This window comes from Streptopelia decaocto (assembly GCF_964273445.1).
Source record: "Streptopelia decaocto genome assembly, chromosome: 1".
NCBI classification, from domain to species: domain Eukaryota; kingdom Metazoa; phylum Chordata; class Aves; order Columbiformes; family Columbidae; genus Streptopelia; species Streptopelia decaocto.
This window is the reverse complement of record NC_138663.1, coordinates 179,279,059-179,303,567: the sequence shown is the minus strand read 5'-3', so window position 1 is coordinate 179,303,567 and position 24,509 is coordinate 179,279,059. Positions and strand designations below refer to the sequence as shown.

General features: G+C 39.3%; 1 protein-coding gene across 1 annotated transcript in view; it reads left to right on the top strand.

The window, feature by feature from the left end:
• Positions 1–24,509, top strand: part of VWA8 (von Willebrand factor A domain containing 8) — a 186,568-nt gene that overhangs the window by 5,833 nt on the left and 156,226 nt on the right. The window contains exons 2-4 of the mRNA XM_082050523.1: positions 6,466–6,543; positions 17,114–17,244; positions 19,375–19,485. Coding sequence (XP_081906649.1) covers positions 6,466–6,543; positions 17,114–17,244; positions 19,375–19,485 — 320 coding nt within the window. The remainder of the gene's footprint in view (positions 1–6,465; positions 6,544–17,113; positions 17,245–19,374; positions 19,486–24,509) is intronic.

Sequence of the window (24,509 nt, the reverse complement as noted above, 5' to 3'; positions counted from 1 at the left end):
GTAATGTTTGCAGCCGTGAAAGTAGCCTTTTTCCTTCTTTTCCCTTTTCCCTTTTCCCTTTTCCCTTTTCCCTTTTCCCTTTTCCCTTTTCCCTTTTCCCTTTTCCCTTTTCCCTTTTCCCTTTTCCCTTTTCCCTTTTCCCTTTTCCCTTTTCCCTTTTCCCTTTTCCCTTTTCCCTTTTCCCTTTTCCCTTTTCCCTTTTCCCTTTTCCCTTTTCCCTTTTCCCTTTTCCCTTTTCCTTTCCTTCTTCTTTCCTTTCCTCCTTTTCCGTTCCCTTTTTCTCTGAGTAATATATTCAGAAACGTTGAGGAAAAAGATAAAGAAAATCCTGAAAAGTGTCATTACTGTTTCTTCAAAATAAGTTGGCTCTTCAAGGATGAGGGCTGACACTCTTTCCCATGCCCTTATGGAAATGTACTGGATAAATATCAGTTAAAAGCATCTTTTTATTCTGTATTTTCCTTCACATTAGAATGAAATTAAGACCTGGAAATACACATTTGAATATAATACAGATTTTTAACTTTCCTCTGACAGGTGTGATCTTATCACACAGAAATTAATGTTAGCAAAGCTTAGCACCTTCACAGTTTTAATATGCTCTTGCTGTAACTGGCTTTTGAGACCAGATGGATGGTCTGTGTACAAGTGAATGTGTAATATACCAAGATGACTGTTGGAATGTGTTGATCTCACATAAATTCAGGACTAAAGAGGCCAAAAGACAATAATTTCAGCCACCTAAAAACTCAGCATTCCTGAAGCTTCATTGTAGTGTCTCACAACCCCCCTGATAATATAAAGATTTACAGACAAAATCGGAACTGTTTCTCTTGTGCACTTGAAAAACTAAACACACATATAGATCTGTGCAGGGCGTTTTTTTCTTGATTTAAAAATAACCTTTTCAAATTTGTTCATTTCCTACTTTTTTTCTTAACGTGTTATTTCACCAGAAAAATGGTGAGTAGAAGAAATAAAACTTTTTTCTCCTTCTTAAGTTCTTAAACTGTAGTTGAGGTGCAATCTGTTTATCTTCATATATGACCAGTGTTGCTGTGAATAATTTAAGCAGCAACAGCTTTTGCTTCTCAACATATAGGAAAAAATAGTAGGATTAGTTTCTTCCTGGGAGTGGGAGAGGAGAAGACGGATAGTTGGTGTTATACCAGCTTTTAAATAGAAGACAGATCAAAGGTGCCAAGTGCACAATAAAGCTGCATCTTCAAGAAGCCTTCTTGCTGAGATCGTAACAGAAAAGCATTTGTGGTGGGTCAGAACAAAGGTCCATTGAATTGTACTGTTCAATATTGGAGAATGGTGAGTACGACGTACTCTGCCCTGGTGAGGCTACATCTGGAGTACTGTGTCCAGTTCTGGGCTCCCCAGTTTAAAAGGACAAGGAATTACTGGAGGGAGTCCAGCGGGGGCTGTGAAGATGATCAGGTGCCTGGAGCATCTTTCTTATGAGGAGAGAGTGAGAAAGCTGGGTCTGTTCAGCCTGGAGAAGAGAAGGCTGAGGGGGGATCTCATCGATGCTTATAAATATCTCAAGGGTGGATGTCAAGAGGATGGGACCGGACTCCTTTCAGTGGTGCCCAGTGATAGGATGAGGGTCAGTGGACACAGACTGAAGCACAGGAGGTTCCATCTGAATATGAGGAGAAACTTATTTCCTTTGAGGATGCCAGAGCACTGGAACAGGCTGCCCAGAGAGGCTGTGGAGTCTCCTTCTCTGGAGACATTCAAAACCTACTTGGATGTGGTCCTTTGCAGCCTATTCTAGGTGAACCTGCTTTAGCAGGTGGGTTGGACTAGATTATCTCCAGAGGTCCCTTCCAACCCCAACCATTCTTTGATTCTGTTAGATGCTGGGGGGAGAATAAAAGCATAGGGTGTTCATGCAGGGATGCTCTGCGAAAGTGCTCCTCCAGCCCCTGACTGCCACCTCTGCAGCTGAGGGGCTTGGAGCTGAAGGTGGTAGTGCCTTTCTATTCAGTTGCCCTCAGTGGACTGAATGGAAGAAATAGGCTTGCTCACTTGAAGAACCCTTGTCAGTAATAGTAACAAGCAGATGTAGGTATTAATATTGTGGTCCTTTTAAAATGTGCCTCTAAAGGAGAACGCGCACTAGGTTCAGAGTGTTGCAGTGACTGGCCACCTGTACGTGCATGGGTGAAGTGCCATTTTGCCAGAGGTGCAATTCACACCTGTCTGTTCCAGGTGCAGGAGAAAGAGCTCATTGCATGTATTCAGGCTGTTTTCATATCTTCCTTATTTCAGATAATCTCTTCAGGGTCTCATTATTGAGTCATGACCTTTATGTGCCCACCCAATTTCTACTCCATATTGCGTGGGCTCTTAGATGACCTGCTTTGTCTCATTGTTGACCACCCCCTGAATGGGATGGCCACGTTCCCTTATCCTTTGAATTCTGGTTTATTTGGCTCTTGCTTTGTTTCAGCAGCCATAGGTCTTTGTGTAGATCAGGGTTCTGCTTTTATCCCACTTTTTTTCCCCAAAGACTGTGATAACTAAGATTACTGATTTTTGTGTGGGAAATAAGCAGGCAGGGGCACAGCTTCACTGTTTGCCTGAGCAACAGGCTACAAAGCCTCCATTGCAAAACCCCGTGTACGTCTTTTGTCCACAATACTGGGGTAGTAGCTTGTGAGTTGGTTTGGCATATTTATCGGCTATTCCGTAATTTGCAGAGAAGACAAGTCCTTTGGGATATATGTTCTCAGATTATGAATCTTGCTGATTTAACACCACTGTTTCACCAGGCAGTCTGTTGTTAGTTCCTTGCCAGCTGGTGAAACGTTGGAAAAAGCTTGTCTGGGATGACATCTCTGTTCAAAGAGTTTGGAAATTCAGTGGAAAAGAGGTAACCAAACATGAGATTTTAAATAAGTATGGAAGAAACAAATTAGACAAGAAAATATAGCTCAGGTGGAAGTGTGTGATAAGATTAGTGGGCTAATTCCCCTTGTGCTCATTTAGCTAGAAAAATAGACTGTGCTGTCATGGTTTAATGCTGCCTGAAGTTCTATTAAACACTGCTAATATTTTTGCTTTGTGGACAGATGCAAGTTGAAAGCAACATTTGTCTCCAGGCAGCAACAAACCTGGTAAAAGCAGAATGTCCTGCCTGTATGCTAGGGATTTTGTGTGCTCAGCTTTCTCCAGAACTTGTTCCCTTCCCAGCCCAATATTCATGAAAATTTATAGGGTCCATTTATGGCTGGAAGATTTGTGGCGTTTTCGGCCATGACTTGATCAAGGGTAGCATGTTATGGACTGACATAAATACCACCAGAAGAGATGCATTTTCTGTTTTTCACTTAGACAAAACTCAGTTGTGGTGTGCTTTTTTTTGGGGTGGGAGGAGAAGGGGAGTACAGGAAATCAACTAAGGCTTTTCAGTACTGTGCCAGTGAAATAGGTAATTAAAATTCTCTCCTTTAGATGATATCATCATTCCAATGTATTGAAAAAGTCTGACACCTTTTTGTTTCGGCATCTTGTCCCTGCTGTGTTTTGAGAGACTGTGTGTGCATGGAAGGGTATTTACGAAGCTGAGGTGATTTAAGGTAGGGGCTAATTAGTCATATACTCCTATCTCATTGCATGTTGGCTGGGGAATGGTGAGAAAATAAACTGGCACTAATTTCCTAAGGATATATCAGGCAACTTGCTCTTTTTAGAATGTTAAAATTCCTCCTAGCTGAGCTAATGAGAGACGTGTCAACTTTTGCAAGAAGCAGTGGGCTCGTAGGATGTTTTCATCGCCTTGGAGGCATTTTGGTCAATCCTTTAGCTGTTCCCCAGTGGGAAAGAGTGATTTGAGCTGCAGCAGAAGAAGAGGAACAGGAGGTGATGCTTAGGCAGTAAAATAGTTTTTCTTGCTTTAACACTTAGAGAAATGGACAGAATCCTGGGGGAGCTGGAGCCTGGATTTTATTCCCTGCAGTGGCTGTGTCTGTTGTCTAGTGACTCTTTAATATAAGATATATAACAGTTCCCAGAACGGGGACCGGACCCCTAAGCCATTGCTGGAGTTTTTTTTGGAGTGAGTTTGAACCTTCAGGCTGAAGAGGGCATGGCCCTTTTGGGTGCTTTTGAACTGCAAATTTAGTGAGTCCCAGGAAATGAGCTGAAACCCTGAATCATTAGCTGGGCCCCAGCTCTGTTTGTACCATTCTACTGCTTATCTGACACAGATCTGCCAAGGGAGGGTGCTGAGCTCTAGCAGGGAGGCTGGAAACTGCTTGGTGCTGATTGTCCTTAGGACCAGGAATGAACCCTTGGCCACCTTTTATTTAGCAGTAGTGCCATTGCCTAAGTCTCCCACTTTCTGACAAGCCGTTGAAGTACTGTGTTGTCACATTAAATGTCAGAACAACCACCAGCTTACTGCTTTCTGTCAATATTTTAAGGGAAAAATGGGGAGTTGATTATTTGGACTTCAGGAACAATATAAAGAGGCACATGCAGGCATGTATGTCAGGCTGTGAATCCCATTCTCAGTGTCATTGTTAAGACCTTAAATGTGGGAGGAAATCAGCTCTAATCCTTTCTTGGATGCTTCCTGCTGCAGGTGATTCTCCTCTGGGTGATACAAATCTAGTTCTAAATGTGTGACCTTTCCCATGGATTGTGTGAGTCATGTCAGAACCTGGGGATTCTTGCCCCTGTGGGATCTGCAGTAACATCTGGGTGTGCTGGAAGAGACCAGCATTTGAATGCAAAACCAGAGTCACTGCTGGCTGGAAGGAGAGCTGCTGTGTGTATGAGAGTTTTATTTGCCTGTGTTAATTTGGACAGGCTTCCTCTTCAGCACCTCCCTGTCTGGTTCCAGCATTGGCCTTCTGAACTCTTTGACTCTTTACGCATTGCTGGAGATAGGTGGTTGTAGGCTGCGTCCTCTTGCGTGGAACAGGACAAGGTGCAGACCTATGAAAGGATTCTTCAGCCTGGAGGAGACTGAGGGGAAACCTTATGGTGGCTACAGCTTCCTCACAAGGGGAGGAGGAGGGACAGGCGTTGATCTTTTCTCGCTGGTGACCAGTGACAGAACCTGAGGGAATGTCAGGAAGATGTGCCAGGGGAGGTTCAGGTTGCACATCAGGAAAAGGTTCTTCCCCCAGAGGGTGGTGGACACTGGAACAGGCTCCCCAGGGAGGTGTCACAGCCCCAAGTCTGACAGTGTTCAGGAAGAGACTGGACAACACCCTCAGACACATGGTGTGAACTGTGGGGTTGTCATGTGCAGGGACAGGAGTTGGATTTGATGATCCTTGTGGGTGCCTTCCAACTCAGGACATTCTATGATTCTATGATTTTTAGAGTTGGATCTTGTTTGTGGACTATGTACTTTCTACATCTCGTTTCTGAGAAAAGCACAAGAAACTGTTCCAAAACTTGGCCTCGGTTCGTGGAAAGGCAGTGTAATCAGAGTGCTGGGGCAGAACTGCACCCTGCGCAGCCGTCTCAGTCCAGTGATCCTTCGTCCTCACACACGCACTGCAGTGCCTGTTGGGCAGTGAAGGTGGTGATATCTTCAGCAACAGAAATGGAAAAAACATCATTTTACTATAGTCATCTTAGTTTCATGATCTTAATACTTGTGAGCTCATTTGCATGGCCCAGATGGGCTCTTCAAAAAAATAAACCTTGGGTTTATTGCCGATCTGCAGCTCATTTTCTTGGTTTCATGGGTTTTGAGTGTTGTGCTGTTTTTCTCTGTGAATGCTGCCGTCTTGGTGCTCGCCCATTTCCTGGCTGCAAACTAGATTTCACTTCTGATTTCCATGACAAAGTACACAGACCGTGCCCTGCAATTTAATTCAAGCCTGCTTTTACAGAAGGAGATAACACAGGCAGGTCATAGTGGGAGACCATTAAATAAAATGGCAGGCGCTTTAGTTTTGGTGAAATCCAGAGCAAGAAATGCTTGAGACCTCTCAAACCTTGGAAGGGTGTCGGGTTTTGCAGCCCTACAGTCATGGAGTACAGGAAGGGCCCATTGACATGAGCACGTAGTTTTGTACTTCCAAGAGAAGCTGTTTCAGGCTGCTTGAAAACTTGGGAAAATCATCACCACGACAAGTGTTTCTAGCTGATCCTGTGGACAAAGGGGCTAAGGATTTCATGCAAGAAATCAATGGTGGTAGCTGGAACATGGTTTTATGGCAAGCTTGAATTCCATAGGTCCCAACAAAGTAAGTTATGGTTATAAGAACAGCCACAAAAGGGAAAAGTTGAGGAATATTAATTAAATGTAGATTGTTTGGGTACCTGATCTATTGAAAAGCAGAAGAGACTAATTAGTAGACTAATCTCAAATACATTAGAGGCTGCTTTGTGAACACAGTCAGCCTTAGCACATGATTTAAACTTTAATATAAGGACATTATACACTTTAATATCTGGGAACTGAAAGACTTCTTTTCTCTTTTTTAGGTGATACTGTTACTATTGGAGATGTATCTTTTAAACTCAAAACTCCGAAGAACCCAGAACTTGTTCCACAGAACTACAGTAAGAATCTGCTTTCCTTTTAATGGATTTCAAGGCTTGATTCTAAAAATTTTACTCAGTCAAGTCACCTCACTGACTTTATTTAAATTGTCTAAGAACCATCATTTTGAAAAAAACATGTGATTTGGCAAAGGCTGTCTTTGCTGAGTTCTATACTGTATCTCTGATTCCACCCATTATACAGGAATCTCTTAAGTGCTGCTCTGTATTATTACTTTTTATAGCTTCTTAAATGATAGATTTTTGCCTTTCATAATTTATTTTGGATGCCTATTTTATCATTTTAATAATGAAGTAAGGACATTGGTTGTCTATGCCAATGACTAATGTGATCTGGTTCACGTAGTTATATTTTTTGTAGGCTGTTTTGCTTTCTGGTTTTCTGTGCTGTACCAAATGTGTTAATTTTATGAATGTTTCCTGCTTTCCACTCCTCCACACCATGGCAGTCACTGTTACATGTTTTGGTCAGTCTGCACTTTTCAGCAAGGTAAATGTTAGATCTAAGTTGCTGTAACATCATTTATTTCAGTTCTTTGGACTGTGGAGATAAGAGAGTTGGTAGAGCTAAGGAATCAGAGATTTTTCTAGTTAACAATCGTAAGGAGGAAAAAGTGGTTGAAAACTAATCTGATAGCATCAAGGTTTTTAAACCTGGAAATGTACAGGATGATTGGATCTTAGCTAAAATCTGGTACTACAGCCAGAAGTAATGTTTGTTAGCACATATTAGGTGTATTATTATTTTTTTCTTTTTTTTTCTTTTTTTTTTAATGATCATGACTGAAAGGAGCCCGTGTCAGGCTTGGCATGCTGTTGTTGATCAGTATTTGTGTACTTACAGTAGGATTAAATTAATTAAAATTAAGGTAGAATACTAATGTATTTAGTAGCAGAAAATTGTTTCCAAATCCTTGAGTACAATTTTTTTGTATATTTAAATTTAGAATTATTTTTATGCCTTAGTGCTTAACTTCTAGGATTATGTTACTATGGAGAACAAAGTTATATTCCTTTAGTGAAACTGAGTAGATTGTATTGGCTTCATGTCAATTATCTCCTCTTTGTTACGCATTTAGGGAGTATCTGCATTACTTAAAACATTTTTTAATTGTTTTAGCAGCATTTTTTGTTTTGCTGTGTAAATGATTCTGTAGATACAGCATGTTTTGGTGTAAAGTAGTTGAACATACTTGCATATTTACACTGATCTCTAAACTGAAATATTACATATTTTGAAATTTTATTATAGTAACTAATATTGAAATGCCCAAGGTACTTACCTGATTTCTTTTGAACTAAGACTGGAAATAATTTGGTCATCCACTTATGTGAGGAATATCCCAAAAAAGGTGTCAGACATTGTAATGTTTGCAGTGGATTAAGAACTAAAAGGAGGGAATTAAAGCGGTCACAGTTCATTTACTTGTGCTGCATATGATGTTGTTTTCTAGCTCATCTTTTTTGTAGAATAGCATGATTATTCTTATGTTATTCTGCCACATAAAAGCCACATTAAAGTATCTATAATTTACAGCAAATTTTAGGGACATTACAACTTATTCTAAACAGAGCATCGTTACTCTAGGCTTAAAAATAGCCTTAAAGATCTGAAAAAGAAGTCATACAGTAAGGAATGTAAATTTGTTAAATACCTACCAAATTTAAATTTGTCATTTTGTCATGTAATTTATACCAAAATATTTAATTTTTGTGTTATCATATTACACTGATTTTTAACTCCTTTATTGAGCCTTGTAACATTTTTCAGAAATAGATAAGTACTGCTGGTTACCTTGAGTTTTCATGTGTTTGCTTTTTGAGGTTTTACGCTAGGTGCCTAGCAAGTTCTGTATGAAGTACTCCATTTTGTGTGTTAATGTAAAATATTAATTTGTTTTACTATTGTTGGCAAATGGCTTTTTATTGCAAGATGATAATTAAAGGTGCATAAAATATAAATTGCTTTTATTTTTCTTATAAGTGACAATTAAAATGAGTCATACACAAGGGGATTTTTTTAATGGGATTTCTGTTATAGCTCTGTCTGGCACATTCTAGAATGAGGGCATTTATTTTTGCACTGCTTGTTCTTTTATCAGTAAAAATAAAACCTAAATTTTTAAAATATCACCATGCCTGAAAAGCACAGCTGCTTCTTTAATTGTACTTTGAAGAAACTTTGTGTGGCTTTCCATAATAGTTTAGATCTAAAATTGAATTGTGAGAATGCACGTTGGTTTTGGTTTTTTTACACATTGACTTCATGTCAGTGCACTGCTTTTGTTAGTGGTTTCTGGAAATTGTATGGAAATTACAATCTACCTGATATTTCACAGAATCACAGAATGGTTGGGGTTGGAAGGGACCTCTGGAGATCATCTAGTCCAACCCATCTGCTAAAGCAGATTCACCTAGAGTAGGCTGCAAAGGAACATGTCCAAGTGGGTTTTGAATGTCTCCAGAGGAGACTCCAAAGCCTCTCTGGGCAGCCTGTTCCAGTGCTCTGGCACCGCCCAAGTAAAGATTTTTCTCCTCATGTTCAGATGGAACCTCCTGTGCTTCAGTCTGTGTCCACTGACCCTCATCCTATCACTGGGCACCACTGAAAGGAGTCTGGTCCCATCCTCTTGACATCCACCCTTGAGATATTTATAAACATTGATGAGATCCCCCCTCAGCCTTCTCTTCTCCAGGCTGAACAGACCCAGCTTTCTCACTCTCTCCTCTTAAGAAAGGTGCTCCAGGCCCCTGATCATCTTCGTAGCCCACCACTGGACTCCCTCCAGTAATTCCTTGTCCTTCTTAAACTGGGGAGCTCAGAACTGGACACAGTGCTCCAGATGTGACCTCACCAGGGCAGAGTAGAGGGGCAGGAGAACCTCCCTTGACCTGCTGGTCACACTCTTCTTAATGCACCTCAGGATACTATTGGCCTTCTTGGCCACAAGGGCACATTGTTGTCTCATGGTCAGCCTGTTGACCAGAACTCCCAAGTCCTTCTCTGCAAAGCTGCTTTCCAGCAGGTCCACCCCTAACCTGTACTGGTACCTGGGGTTATTCCCCCCAGGTACATGAGTATTTACTGATCGTGACAAAACAATTCCTAACATAGCTCCTCCAGGACACTTTGTTTAATGAAGGCAAATCCTTATTACGGCAGGAAAAGGGTTGTTCTCATCCAACACCACATCAGCTCTGCTGCTCTGTGAAGGTGCAAGTGCACTTGGGAGTTTGGCTGTAGTCGTGTTACATGCAGCTACACTGAATTGTGGAAGATTAATTTCCAACAGTGCGTGGTTTTGTGCCAGGTGTCCTGAGTCTGAGCACCCTCCCCAGTGTGTGATCAAACATAACACGCATGTATACAAAGAGTTAGGTGATAATTCCTGTTATTTTTGTTACTTGAGATGTATGAAAAACTAATTATTGTGAGAAATTTAAACAGAAAGTTTGTGTGTGTAATAATGGACACAAAAAGGTAGCACTAACTGGATTTCTGTGCTTGAAAGGGAATTATTTTAATATTGAAGAAATTGAAGTTATTTCTCTGTAGTAGGCTCAGTGATGCCAGCAGTTCCTGTTATTTATTCTTCACCTGAAAGATCATTATTGTCTTAACAGTGAAACATCCCAGTGTCCTTCTCCCAGAGCGGTGTCCTGGAGCAGGGACAAGCGTGTGTGTTCAGGTATTGCTCGGAGTAGGTTCAGATTTGCACTGGAACGTGTGTTCATTCTTCTTTCTGCTTACTTTAAATCTGAGTATCAGAGTCAACACATTAGAGAGACAGGTTGTATTGCAGGATGACCAGAATTTTGCACTAATGAAGATTTTTGTGATGGCATTTCTTCTTTCCTAGCGTAAGGAAGGATGCCTGTTGTCAGAGATGGGGATTATTTCAGCAGTTGGAGTTTTCATGTAGGCTGGCAACTGATCTGCTACTTGGCTGGCACCACCTAATCCAGAATCTGAAATAGTGTTTTTTTTTTTCTACACCATTATCCCTTTTTTTTCTACACTAAGAGTAAGACACAGATGGACATGGAAACCTTCAGTGAAGGTGGAGCTCAGGGAGTGTTCTACACCGTTCCTTGTGCCTCAGAGCAAGGTCTGCTCAGTCCGAACCGTTCCTGAGAGATGTTTGTTCTCCTTTTTTAAAATGTGCCAGCAGTGTAGGTTCTAGAACTTCTCTGCACACTTTGCTGTAGTAATTAACCATTCTTTAATGAAAAAAGCTTTTCCTGATGCCTCATTTAGATCTTTTTGGACATATTTCAGTTCCCTGGGTCTTGTTCTATCTAGCATAACCATGATGTACAGATTACTTTTTTCTTCACTGTGATTCTGTCTGGCATATTGGAAAACAGTTGTTATGATTTTCAGTCGCTCCTTCTCTAGACTGAATTATTTAACTCTTCCATGTCTTCCAGACTTTTGGTAATTCTTCTTACTCTTTTCTAGAATCTCTTGAACTTTTCGGGGCTGTACTGAGCTGTTGTGCTCAAAAGCGGACACAATATGTCCCTCCAGTTGGAGTCTGAGCTGCAGATAACTGCTCTGGCTGCATATTTACCTATGAGTTTTACATCCAGCTCAGAATAGTTTCGTTTATTCCATGTTTATATGTAACTAAGAGAAATTTAGTCTTCTGAATCCCATTCCGTGTCCCTTCCAGAAAGCTATTTGGTTTTACATGATTACTTTATATTATCTTTTCATTTATACTCACATGGAGAAATATGATTTACCTGTCTACATCTTATACCTTCCTTTGACGCAATTGACTCGGAGGAATAAATGATAAATGAGTTTTATGGTCTTATCCAAGGAGTAACCTCCCCCTTTCTAAGCCCCTGCAAACGCTCGCGGCTTGTTTCCTCACCATCGCAAGAACAAAAATTTTTGGAATGAAGACCGTTTCCATGAAAAATTTATGAGGAAAAATAGTATTCCAGTGAAAACTGTCTGTGAAGCAACCACACTATGAGACTTTGTAAACTCCTCAGGCTCTGGGCATCAGCATAAAATTGGAAGAGCAGCAACGTTTTACGTGTGAAGTGCCAAACGAAAGCAACTGACAGCAGGACACACCGGAGTGCCTCCCTCCTCACCTTGGCCACACTGCCTCCTTCATTGTATCGCTCTCTTCCTTCATGGTCCCCCAGCCTCAACAAGCAGTGAAATAGTCTCAGTGAGGATTTTACCTTTTTGGAGTGTGTTTATGTTTTTAGGCAAAGGCCTCTCTCCCTGTTCCCTCCTTCCTCAAGCGTATTTTACTGCAGCCACCCTCTGTGCGGGATGTACTGCAACCTGCCAGGAAAATCTAAAAGAACCCCTTGGTAACTAGATGGGGAGGAGATCTTTTTCCCCCTCATGAATTTTTGCCTCCCCCAATAAAGTAACCATTCTCAGGCTCTGAATATGCACTTTAGCAAATGTTCAGGCTATGCTGAGGTCTTTTTTTATTCTGTTGAAAATTATATATATTGATGTCTTCTAAGTGCATGTTGGTTATTAAGTGATTGACCAAACTAGAGTCATACAGGGACATGGGCTCTAATGTATTTTGTACCACATCTGGAATAGATATTCTCAGGAATCATTTCGTGTAACTGTCTGCCTCTGAACAGTGGGAAGAGGTAGGTGTCTCCTTCATTTATGGGATTTCTTCTGTAGGTGGGACACAAGGACTTGCCAGCAGATGCTGCCTGCTATCTCCAGTGCATCTTATGGCTTCAGTGAGTGTAGCGTGTGCCAAGAGTTCGAGTATGAGTGAACTGGAACATTTCCGAGGCCAGCATAGCCATTTCAGTCTTGGTTTTATCAAAAGCTGATTTGTGGATCAAACAACAGCAGCTGCTACATTTGCTTCAAAATCCATCTACAACATTTTCTTCTTTTCTTATTTGGGGATTTCTCCACTCAGCTTCAGCTGCTCACTTCACGAATTGTTTGTGCAGATTCTGCTAGGTGTTGTCCTACTTATCACATATTACAAAGCAATATCATGCGATTTCTTTCGCTGGCCATCCTTGATACACAGGAATAGCAAATTGTAGCACCGACTACTCTCCTGCATGTGCCAGATGGCGTCTTTGAGAATACACTAGAGGCTTCCTACGCACCATCCTGCAGATTAAGAATATAGGGCCAGCTACTCAACTGGTGCAAATCAGCAGAGTGCCACTAAACAGATTGTACAAACCCAGTTTGCGTTAGATGCTATCTGACTCATGGGATAATTAATAAAAATTCCTGTAATATACATACTGATGCTTCTTTCAGCTAATATGCCCTGTCTACTAAATGTCATAGAATATGATTATATGCTGCTTGTAGTGAAGTTAATATACGGTACTTGAACAGAAATATTTTTCAAGTCGTGTTAGAGAAAACGTAAAAGCTTTTCAATGTAGAGGCCACAGTAAAAATAGTCTAAATATATAGAAATAGTATTAAAGATACGTGTATGTGCATCTCAAGTTCCTTTTGAAAAGCATACTGTGCTTTGGAAACAGTTTATGCAGCATAGATGGCATGTACAAAGAAAATCTTACATTCTTCTGATTTTAGAAGGACATAACTGGGAAACTGAAATAGGCTTAATATCTGGAGCGATGTACAGATATGCCATGTGCCAGTATTCCCAAACACATGTTAGAACAGAAGGAACTGAAAAGTGGAAGCTGCTATCATGACAGTTCACCTTAGGGAATACTTGCTTTGAATTTTCCATGTTACTTGTAATGGGCTTCCTTGGAGTGAGTTTGCAGATGGTCATTGTGCTGGCTGTGATTTTGCGTATTAATATTTTGGAGAAAATTTGGACTGTTTAAACACAATGACAAGAATATAGGTGCCTTATATATTCAGGTTTGCCGGGGGATCATGTTCCTAAAATTTTAGGGGTTTTTTTGTCTTTTACATGACAGTTTGTCTTGCAGATGCTGCTGAACACTCTTAAATGTTGTTTCTATTTATACTACTGCTTTTAAATCTGACCCAAGTTTTTTCTTGAGGCCATCCTAAAAAGAAAAAAAAGATGGCTACACGTATTTATGTGAATTACACCAGAGGCATTTGTACAGTCATGCTGCCAAAGCTGTTTTTGCAGTGCTTCTAATGCATGACTTTTGATATGAAATAATTGAGTCTTTCAGCAAGATTTTCAAGCTTATTTGTCCTCTTTAAGTAAAGTAACTTTTTTAAAATTATTTTTTTAAATTTTATTTTTGAGAACAGCTATTGTAAAAATACAGTAGAGGCACATTGTCATATCCATACAACAGGTAGACTAATAATGAACAAGCTTCTCAGTGAGATCTCTGTCTTGCAATTTTAATGGTACCTTTAATGTAATACTTTTTATTTCTGTGGTGCTTTTCAAATTACCATACCTGTCCAGTAGTGAAGTTTTGACAGAGCAGTTCTTCTGGTGTCATGTATTGCCCTTTATTTCCCAAAGAATAGATGTTGTAGGAGCTTTCTTAGTTTTCTTGAAAATCTCGTAGAAAAGAGCATGTTATTCTCTGTGAGGAATTTATTTATATTTGGCTTGTTGTGTGTGGTATGTGTTAGGTGTATAACTTGGAAAACAGTATTGCAGTGAAGAAGAAGAAAATATTCTTATATCCATATGATCTTACCATACCATATGTGAGAACTAATCCTGGGCATGTCAGTGGAAGTTACTTAAAAACAAACCAGACCAAGCTTGAAATGTTTATTTATAATTATTCTGCTAATCCTAAAACAAAGATTTATTGCCTATGTGTGTATATTTTTCCTGTTCATGTTGTTTTTAAGGATATAGATTTCCCTGCAAGTGGAAGATTTCAAGTGGTTTTCTTGAGTGCCACATCAAAACATTCAGTTAAAAATGTTTATAAAGTTTTCCTTAGCCACCTTTATGCTTGAAAAACCCTTCTTGTATCTCACACAGTCATTTGGTACTGTTTCTATGATCTTACAAAAAAGGATTTTAATTCTGGTGTACAAAGATTCGAGGGTGAACTGAAACGCCTGAGAGCTGAGGGGCACTATTGCTGCAGTGCTGAACTCTCCCCAACACGTGCTGCATCGGGAAAGCTGATGTAAAACTTGAGGCTTGATTTTAAAATTTTGTCTTCTAATTGCAACCAGTAGCCACAATGAAAAATGGTAAATAACCAAGTGTTCATTTGAAAATTTCATTGCCTTTGCTCCTTTCTTACTGTACTTCAGCATTCAAGACACCACCCTTGAGGCTCCAGCTTCAAACCCCATCATCAGTCTTGTCAGATTGTGCCGAAAGGAACCATATATGTCCATGTATATGTAAATCTCCCTCCTGGCTTGCTTGTATTCTCCTTTTCCTCTTGCACTTGTGCTTTTTGCTTGGGTCTGAGAAAGGGCCAGGCTTTGCTAGAGGGTATGGGAAGGAATATTCTGGGGAGAGAGTGATGTGTGGCAGTGGGAATGGTGCCCCCATTCAGTGGGTTGCAAACTGGCTTAAGGAGAGAAGCCAGAGAGTGGTAGTCAATGGTGCAGAGTCTAGTTGGAGGCCAGTATCTAGTGGAGTGCCTCAGGGGCCAGTATTATTCAATATATTCATTAACGATTTAGACGAGGGAATAGAGCGTACTATCAGCAAGTTTGCTGATGACACCAAGCTGGGAGGAGTGGCTGACACGCCAGAAGGCTGTGCTGCCATCCAGCAGGACCTGGACAGGCTGGAGAGTTGGGCGGGGAATAACCTAATGAAATTTAACAAGGGAAAGTGTAGAGTCCTGCATCTGGGCAGGAACAACCCCAGGTTCCAGTATAGGTTGGGAGATTACATATTAGAGAGCAGTGTAGGGGAAAGGGACCTGGGGGTCCTGGTGGACAACAGGATGACCATGAGCCAGCACTGTGCCCTTGTGGCCAGGAAGGCCAATGGCATCCTGGGGTGTATTAGAAGCGGGGTGGTTAGTAGATCGAGAGAGGTCCTCCTTCCCCTCTACTCCGCCCTGGTGAGACCACACCTGGAATATTGTGTCCAGTTCTGGGCCCCTCAGTTCAAGAAGGACAGGGAACTGCTGGAGAGAGTCCAGCGTAGGGCAATGAAGATGATTAAGGGAGTGGAGCATCTCCCTTATGAAGAAAGGCTGAGGGAGCTGGGTCTCTTTAGTTTGGAGAAGAGGAGACTGAGGGGTGACCTTATTAATGTTTATAAATATATAAAGGGTGAGTGCCACGAGGATGGAGCCAGGCTCTTCTCGGTGGCAAACAATGATAGGACACGGGATAATGGGATAAAGCTGGAACACAAGAGGTTCCACTTAAATTTGAGAAAAAACTTCTTCTCAGTAAGGGTGACAGAACACTGGAACAGGCTGCCCAGAGGGGTTGTGGAGTCTCCTTCTCTGGAGACATTCAAAACCCACCTGGACATGTTCCTGTGTGACCTCACCTAGGCATTCCTGCTCCAGCAGGGGGATTGCACTAGATGATCTTTTGAGGTCCCTTCCAATCCCTGACATACTGTGATACTGTGATATATAATATTATAATGTTAATTATATTTAAGGGTGGATGTCAAGAGGATGGGACCCGACTGCTTTTGGTGATGCCCAACAACAAGATGAGGGGCAACAGGCACAGACTGAAGGTTCCATCTGAATATGAGGAGAAACGTCTTTACTTTGAGGGTACCAGAGCACAGGAACAGGCTGTCCAGAGGGGCTTTGGAGTCTCCTTCTCTGGAGACATTCAAAACCCACCTGGACACATTCCTGTGTGATCTGCTCTGGTGAACCTGCTTTAGCAGGTGGTTTGGACTGGATGATCTCCAGAGGTCCCTTCCAACCCCAACTGTTCTGTGATGCTGTGATAATCAGGCTATTGCTTTTAAAAATAATATGGGGGGTTGTATTCTTAATAGAAATAAGTGGATCTGCTTTGAGTTTTATTTTATTATGATTTTGGAAGCTGTGTGATATTGGCATAGTGATATTGCAAGGTTTTAATTTCTTTGACAATTTAATTATGTGTTTTATTTTGTCAAAATCTAAAGAGGAATGCAGCTGTCTTTTAAGTAAACAGCAAATCAAATATATCCCCAAACATTAATCTTATTCTGATGCAAGCACAGTATTTTTTTTTGTGTTCATGATTCAAAGAAGCATTGGGATATAGGCTGGATTGATATTTTACAAATTAGTAATAACATATCTATATTACATTAACTGATGCTGAGGAGTCCAGTCAACATTGGGTAATAAAACCCAGTCTTTGAGTTGATCAGTTTAATGTGAAATGAGAATCAACAACATTATTTTCTGGTTTTTGTTGGGGTTTTTTTTGAAGAATGAAGTTGAGCAGTCAAAAAGGCAACAGGTAAGATAGGTATATAAACTTATATGTACATTAAGCAGTCTAATGTGTATGGTGTGTGGAATTCCCTGCTTTTCAGCTGTCCAACTTTAGGGCAGCACATCTTTGTGTCTTTGTTTTATTTTTGCAAATAAGAGCAAAATAATGTGTGAATGCCCAGGTATGTAACATTTTTCGTAATTAAATAATGTGTTCTGTCTTTGTGTTTCAAAGTGACAGATTCATTGGCCCAGTCTGTAGTCCACCATTTGAGATGGATAATGCAGAAAGATCTTCTTGGCCAAGATGTCTTTCTTATTGGTCCTCCTGGGCCTCTCCGGCGATCTATTGCCATGCAGTATCTGGTAAGTATGTTGGTTTAAATTCATGGAGATGTAGTCGCTGATGTCAGTTAATTATTCTACTACTAGCCAAATTGTAAAAAGTAGTCCTAGAAAATCTTACAGCAAGCTACTTAGGAGGTACATAAGTTCTTCCATAGATGTGCTTTCCAAAGTTCAGTTTTTGTTACAGACAAATAGAAAGTACAGATATTTCAATACATGTTTTTCTGCTTAAACTCCAGGGGGAAAAAAAGTTGGAAAACCATGTTACCATATGCTATCACAAATGGAGAAACAGTTTGTTCTAGGCATTATGTATGTTAGAAGATTAAGATATCTGCCTACTGTTACAGGCAACAAATTGGTTTTGCTTCATTATATAAAAAAAAGAAGTGAAGGAAAGGATTTAGGAGAGGAGTGTTCTGAGTAACATTTGGGAACAGTTATCATAAGTGATTAGAAACAGTAGATGCATGTATGATCCTCCCTTGGAATGTGGGAGGGACTTGCCTACGTCCATCTGCATGAACCATGGCAGCACCATGTGCAAAATTTCACTTTTCAATTGTCTGTGCCTTTAAATTATCAGGAAAAGGGGGTTGTCTGCCCCAAAAGGTGACCTGGGTAGGACTTTGCCATGAGCTCAATATAGAGTCCGGTTGGGCAGAAGGACCACAAATGGTGTTATGTAAACAATTGTCATAAAGATCAGCTTTTCATTTAAAAAATCAAAAGATACTAATTCAAAGACTAGTTCTCAGAGATAAAATATCCAAGAGAAAGCTGCAAGATTGTGAACTTTGGAAAGGGAGCAAAGATCTCTTCAGCAAACCAGATACACTACTTAATAGCTAGATGCACTCCTTAAAATAATTGAGAAGAGTTTGGTATAACCTAAAAAGAGGACTTAGGAAACACCTGATATCCAGGCATGGGACATAGAACGTGTGTCAGTATTTGTATCGCTGTTTTTATGCACTCGAGCTGTGTTAGGAAGGCTGCAATTACTGTTTCAGTGCCATGCCAAACAATTACGTGAAGGCTGGTCTTTGCACGTGAGCTGATACACACTGTGATCCCTTTAAAGAAACTACATAAGCCTGGAAAACTTTTATGGGCTATTGCTGAAAGCTACTAGTACGTGTTCTTACACAGGACTAATTGTTGAAGAAAACTCTCTTGTATTTCACCTTCTATTTTTTTTCCCTTCAATTATAAGAAAGTCCAGTTTTATCTACCTGCAGCATAAAGGAATTGGTGGCTTTGTAACCAGTAGGCGCTGAGAAAATGGAAAGGAAATAATTTTAATTTTCTTTTTATATCTTTGCTCTATTTCTTCATACAACTGTAGTTAAAAGTTGCCTCTTAAGAGAGATCTGTTAACTATATCACACCTTTTGTTGAGGCGTAAGGACTAAGAGCATTTCGGTATGAATCTGTTTCCTAGCAGAATGCATGCTAGCCCAGGTTGGAAGTGGCAGAAACATCATGTATAAATGCATGATTTGTTTTTTTGTTGTTTTGGTTTTTTTTTTTCCTTTAAGATAGAAAATTCTAAGCGTATCTCATATTGAATCAAAATAAACAAAAGAATAAGCCAAGGGTTCTGATTTTTTAAACAGTCTATAATTTTACACATACAAACTGCATCTCATGTCATTAAAGGGAGAGAAGAATGATACAGTTCATCAGGCTACTGACAAAGCATATACAGGTAATATCACAACTGAGTCATGGTATAAGTGTTACTGAGTGAGAGTTGAAGCTTTTCTATGTTTTATGGAAAACTTCTGATTTTCATTCATGATTTGCAGATGCTGATTGTTTTTCAGAGTTCAGAACCAGAAGGTTATCTTACAGGATGTTACAGATGTTCAATGGAAAGAATATATAGCTGGTTATTATGTTTTTAGAACAGGTTTGGGGAAAATAAAAGTTTATCGAGCAGAAATTCAAACCAATTTGTTTGAGGCAGAACATACTGTGAACATTTTAAAAATACGAGAGATTAGATTTTGTTCAGAGTTATTTCAATTCACTGTGCTGCTGCCTAGGACTTTTTGTACAATTATACCACTAGGCCTATTGTTAAAGTTCACTTTCTGGGGTTATAATCTTATTTTTGTAGTAACTTCAGACTCTTGTCCACAGGAGCTAACGAAGCGGGAGGCTGAATATATTGCACTATCAAGGGACACCACAGAAACTGACCTCAAACAGCGACGAGAGATCCGAGATGGTAGCGCTTTTTATCTCGATCAGGCAAGTTGCAAGTTACACACCACCTGATAATTGTTTACAAGCAGTTTGGAGGAAGTAATGGTTTATATGTTGAAAAACTAGTATGTGTATTACAGACTAACTGACATGTTTCTGATGAAGTTAGGAAGTCTTATATAACACTCTTGATCTCGTTAATACTGAAAATGTTATCTTTACCCAAATCAAAGATTACTCTGTCTCTTAAGAGTACCTCAGGTTTGATTTAGGCAGACTGTCTTTGATGTACTTCTGTAATGAGGAGTGAGATCCATTCAGTGCATGTTAGACTATAGTTTCACAAGCACTTCTCTTGGTGTGTCTCTTACCTAACACTTGTAGAACGTTAGATCAGGAGATTCATTTTAGGAATATATCTAGTTTCATTGACAAAGAGTCTAGTTCATGGATTTTAAGACTGCTCTGTGTTGTGAAACACAAGCACAGTAAATGGAGACAATTGTGAGATTTGATTCAAAAGCTCACTGTTGATCTGGATTACAATAATTATTTAAACACTCCTGCCATCAGTATTTCCCCAGCCCCTTAGCTGGTCTAGTACAACCGCAGAGTGATTTGGATTAGGTAAGATTTCTCTTTGTAAGTTATCAAGAGTGCACCTCCCTTTCGATTATGCAGGTAAAATATACACTTCGTTTAAAATATCCGTTCTCCTAGATACCTAAATTTTGTATACAAGTTAGGTTTCTAATTAAATAGGGTGGGTTGGTTCCTCTGATGTAGTGTGAATTTAAATTTGTTACCTAAAACAGTTTTCAGTTGGTGATGCTATAGAGGTTATATCATCATCATCATGAGTGATTTGTGAGTGTAAAGGGAGATGGGAACAGGAGAGGAAAGAGAATCTAGAAGATTTATTCTCTGTTTTAAAGAAACACTTCTTTTTTTAATTTATTTTTTAAATTTTTTTAAATTCCCAATGATCTCTTTTGCAGCCTTCAAACTTTAAAGAAACCTTTAAATAGATTTTCTTGAAACCATGGAAGATCCTCAGAATGAAGGATAACAACTAATCTAAATATGGGGCAGAGGTTAGTTACTTTTAGGACTTCAAATTATCTCATGCTTATCTGGAGATATGAGGGTTGCACAATATGAGATAATTTAAAGTACTGTGCTGTGGATTAGGGCTGTAAATGGCTTCTCATTTACCAGAGGACAGGAGCATTTGTGCAGGCTGTCGGGTTAACTCGTTAACTTACGTTAGCTCCATGCCTAACTGCTCTTATGGACAGCCTCATCCTCACGCTTTCTACAGGATAGTCAAAGTAATCTGCCTCTGGTGTAAGCGCATTGATTAACTAACATTTCTAAGAACCACTCCGTCAGGGACTGTAAGAAGCTCACCAAGATGTGAGGTGGTCTGTTAACCCTGTATTCATCTGAAGACTTTGATCCCCATGTAAGTATGAGGCAGCTTGCTTCACTTTGTACAAGCTGATCTCGCTCCAGTAAGAACACTCTACAAAAGTTAGCTTTCCAAGGTAAAGGTCTAAGATTACCTTTATTCCCTAGTTTGCTGGAAATTATCGATTAATAGGTTTTTACAAGAATCCAGCACAGCAGTACTTCAGACCAAGACTCTCATTTAGCAAGATACCAAAGTTCTAAAATCAACTGAAATTGTCATGTTTTTCCTCAGCTCATGTGTTACTCATCACATGTGTAACCAGTGTATGTTTAAGCTCTGAGGGGAAAATCAATCAGTTGTATTTAGATTAACGTTTTTAGAATATTGGAAACATGGACTATTAATCTCATAGGTAGGGATGTTCCAGCTTAAATTTGCTAACCCTGTGTTTCAGTTGAAGACACATAAAATACGGTACATTGTTATGTTTAGAACTGTCACAGATCTAATTCTAGCTCAAGAAGAAAAATGAATAAAGTTTTACAGGTTACACTGGTTTGAGTTTTAGTTAGTTCACTTAATGATTTTGAGGTTTGCAGATGGCTGTGCCAATTCAAAACATTACAGAAACTGGACACTACATGTCTTTAATCCCCAGACAGAGAAGGCTATCAGTAGGTAGCCTTAATAAAATATTCCCAGAAGAGCGTGGATTGTTCCCGTTGTCATAGGTGAGCTAAAGAGAAGGTGAACTCATATAAAGGACTGGAGATAAAGCTCTGCTGTTCAGATTTACATACTATTTCCCTTCCTGTTGAATGTCATGACACCCCAGGGAAGACAGCAAAGCTTCCAGGTCTGGTTTCTGGATCATCCACTGTATGAATTCTGTGGCTCAAATAAAACTTAGCTGTTGGTTAAGATAGTTGAGGCTCTTTGCATGCAAGTCAATATAGTAGTGTAATTATCTTACACTTTGAATAATAATATACTACAGCAAAAGCTGGCATCTTGTTACCAGAAATAACTTTAACATAGTGGATCATCAGATTTGCAGACCCACAAACGTTTGCAAAATTGTCTGTGAGTGATTGTTAAGATATTGTGGTTGTTTATAGCTTTACATTTACTAGTGACATATTAAATACTGTAAATTGATATCTTGGAGGTTTCAAAACATCTGATATGTTTTAACATGAAGTTACTGAATATGACTGCAGATAGTTATTTAAGATAGATTTGGAAGATGGTGATTTGGAAGCAGTGACTGGAATTCCATATTGAAATGTGTATTGAAGTGTTGGGGTATGACATATCCTTGCATATTAGCATTTCTTAGTACTAGAGTGAATCAAATGCCATAAGATTTGGAGTTGCGAAGTTAGAAGAGGCACGGGGAAAGGGTTTTGTTTACCTCAGAAATAGGTGACCACTAAAATAAAGGTAAACACTGAATTATCAGATTCATTCCCAATAAAAAGAATGTAAAATAAAGGGCTTATAATAGGTTAATTGTTAATTACTTCTTTTCATTCAAGTACTGACAGCAGGAAATTCTGGTTTTTTGTCTTTACCTTAGGCCATTAATTTTGGTTTTCAGCTATTAATTCACTGTTAAAAGCCTCAGAAATGTCATTATTGCCATTATTCAGACAATTAAGTAACCTCTTGCTTTTATTCTGTAATTTATTGCATGAGCTAATTATGTTGTGTATGAAGTAATTAGTTAGAATTACTTTATATTACTTAAATACTTAAATGGCAGCTTCAAATTTTGCATTTATTGATAGAAGAGCTTGTCTTGCAGAGAGTTTTCCTCATTCTGTAACTCTTTGTAGTTGAGACACCAACTTGATTGAACCAGTATGGAGATCCTAATATCAGCCTATTGTATTTTCAAAAATTAAGGAATTAGATTTGATATTTTTATGTTTGGGTTTTGTTTGTTTGTTTGTTTCCCCATTTCTGATGCAGTTTTGCTCTTTATCATGTGTATACAGCTATAAAAGGCATACCTCTGTTTTGATTTCTTATTTCTACAGTCTCTTACATTTTAAATTATTACATCTAAGGAAATCCTACATTAAAATAATGTAGTTGATGCAATGTGGAGAGCAGCCAACCCATTTTGTTGGTGTTTGAGAGGTTCAGCACTCCAGGATTGTACCACAAACCATGTTGCCTGGAATGCCCAGTTTTGCTTACTCTGTATCTTCCAGCTTTTGCATTAAATGAAACAAGCTTCCCAAACACAGGCCATTTTATTAAGTGTACAGTCATTTTTGTTTGGGACAGTCAAACTAACTGAAGTTCGAATAAGTAGAAAAATATGGTTACGTTCTGAAAAATTACAAATAAAATGTCATGTTTTTGAAGATCTGCTGATTAAGCTGTATCCACTGAGTAGATAAGTACGTGTATACAGAATCAGACTAAGTTTTGGTGTATCTTTGAACTATGTGAACATAGTCATTTTAATAGAACACTTTTGCATCCCTTACTGCACCAACATTGTAAGTTATACAATGATAAAATTTAAAACTGATTGTCAAGATACCAGAAAAATTATCATCTACCATGGCTTGAAAGACCATGATGTAGTAATCAATTGAACACTTGGATTAATGGAAATGACAGCTTAAATCATCCTGCTTGTAAAATGAACATGACATGAAACCCCGTGGAGTAGCGCTACACAGACTTGAGTTTGGAAAGAGAATTATAAAATAAGATACACGATGGGTAAGAATAATTCAGCTTTAAAAAAAAAAAAATCAATCAGCAAGTGCAAATTGTGTAATTCTGTGACTTATTATCTTACTACCTTGGAGTGACAGTGGACTTTTGCTGAGCTGGTAAGTTAGCCACAGCAAAGGCATTGTCAGAAAGCTCAGTTTAGTTGGCTGACGGTCACTGCGGTATCTGTCTGGTACAGGGAGCTAGAAAAGTCTGTAGAAAGAAGATGCAAGCCATACAGTACTCCAGAAGTATCAGTATTACTAGTAATTTTCTTGTGTCAAGTATTGCACAGAAAGAGGGAAATATTACGTAGAAACAAACATTTGGATGAAGTTAATCTGTGTGTTTAATTCCTTACAGATTAAAATGGAAGGTGTGGGGTTCTTTTTTCTTATGTTTGTGACTGTTGCATACATATTCCACTTTCTTTTCAGACAGTATTTCCTACAATGCAGGAAGGTACAATACTTTGTAATATGTAGGGTCATAACACTCACAGGCAATGTGAACTTGATGGATAGTGCCCTGAATCAAAGCAATTTATGAGAGATAAGTAACTGCATAATTTTTAGATATCTGTCTTCATTTCCTTTTTATTCTGCTACTCATCAGGAAGAAAAATTTAAATAACCCATCTCCCTTACTCAAGAGTTGTATAGAATGAAAACGAAAACGCCTAGGTTTCTTTGTTTGTAGATATTTGCACTGATAAATCTGTTCAGGAGCTCAGATTTCCTGCTCCTGGGTGCCTGCTCTCTGCCCAAGATGCAAAATATGTCACATACTTGATGTAAATGTACTGCTGTACTAATATACCTGATGTAAAGCAGCTAAAATGGCCCAATTGACCCTGCCGAGGTGAGGACATAAGCTCTTGTAAATACAGAGTGCAGGCACTGTTGCAAAACTACTCTGA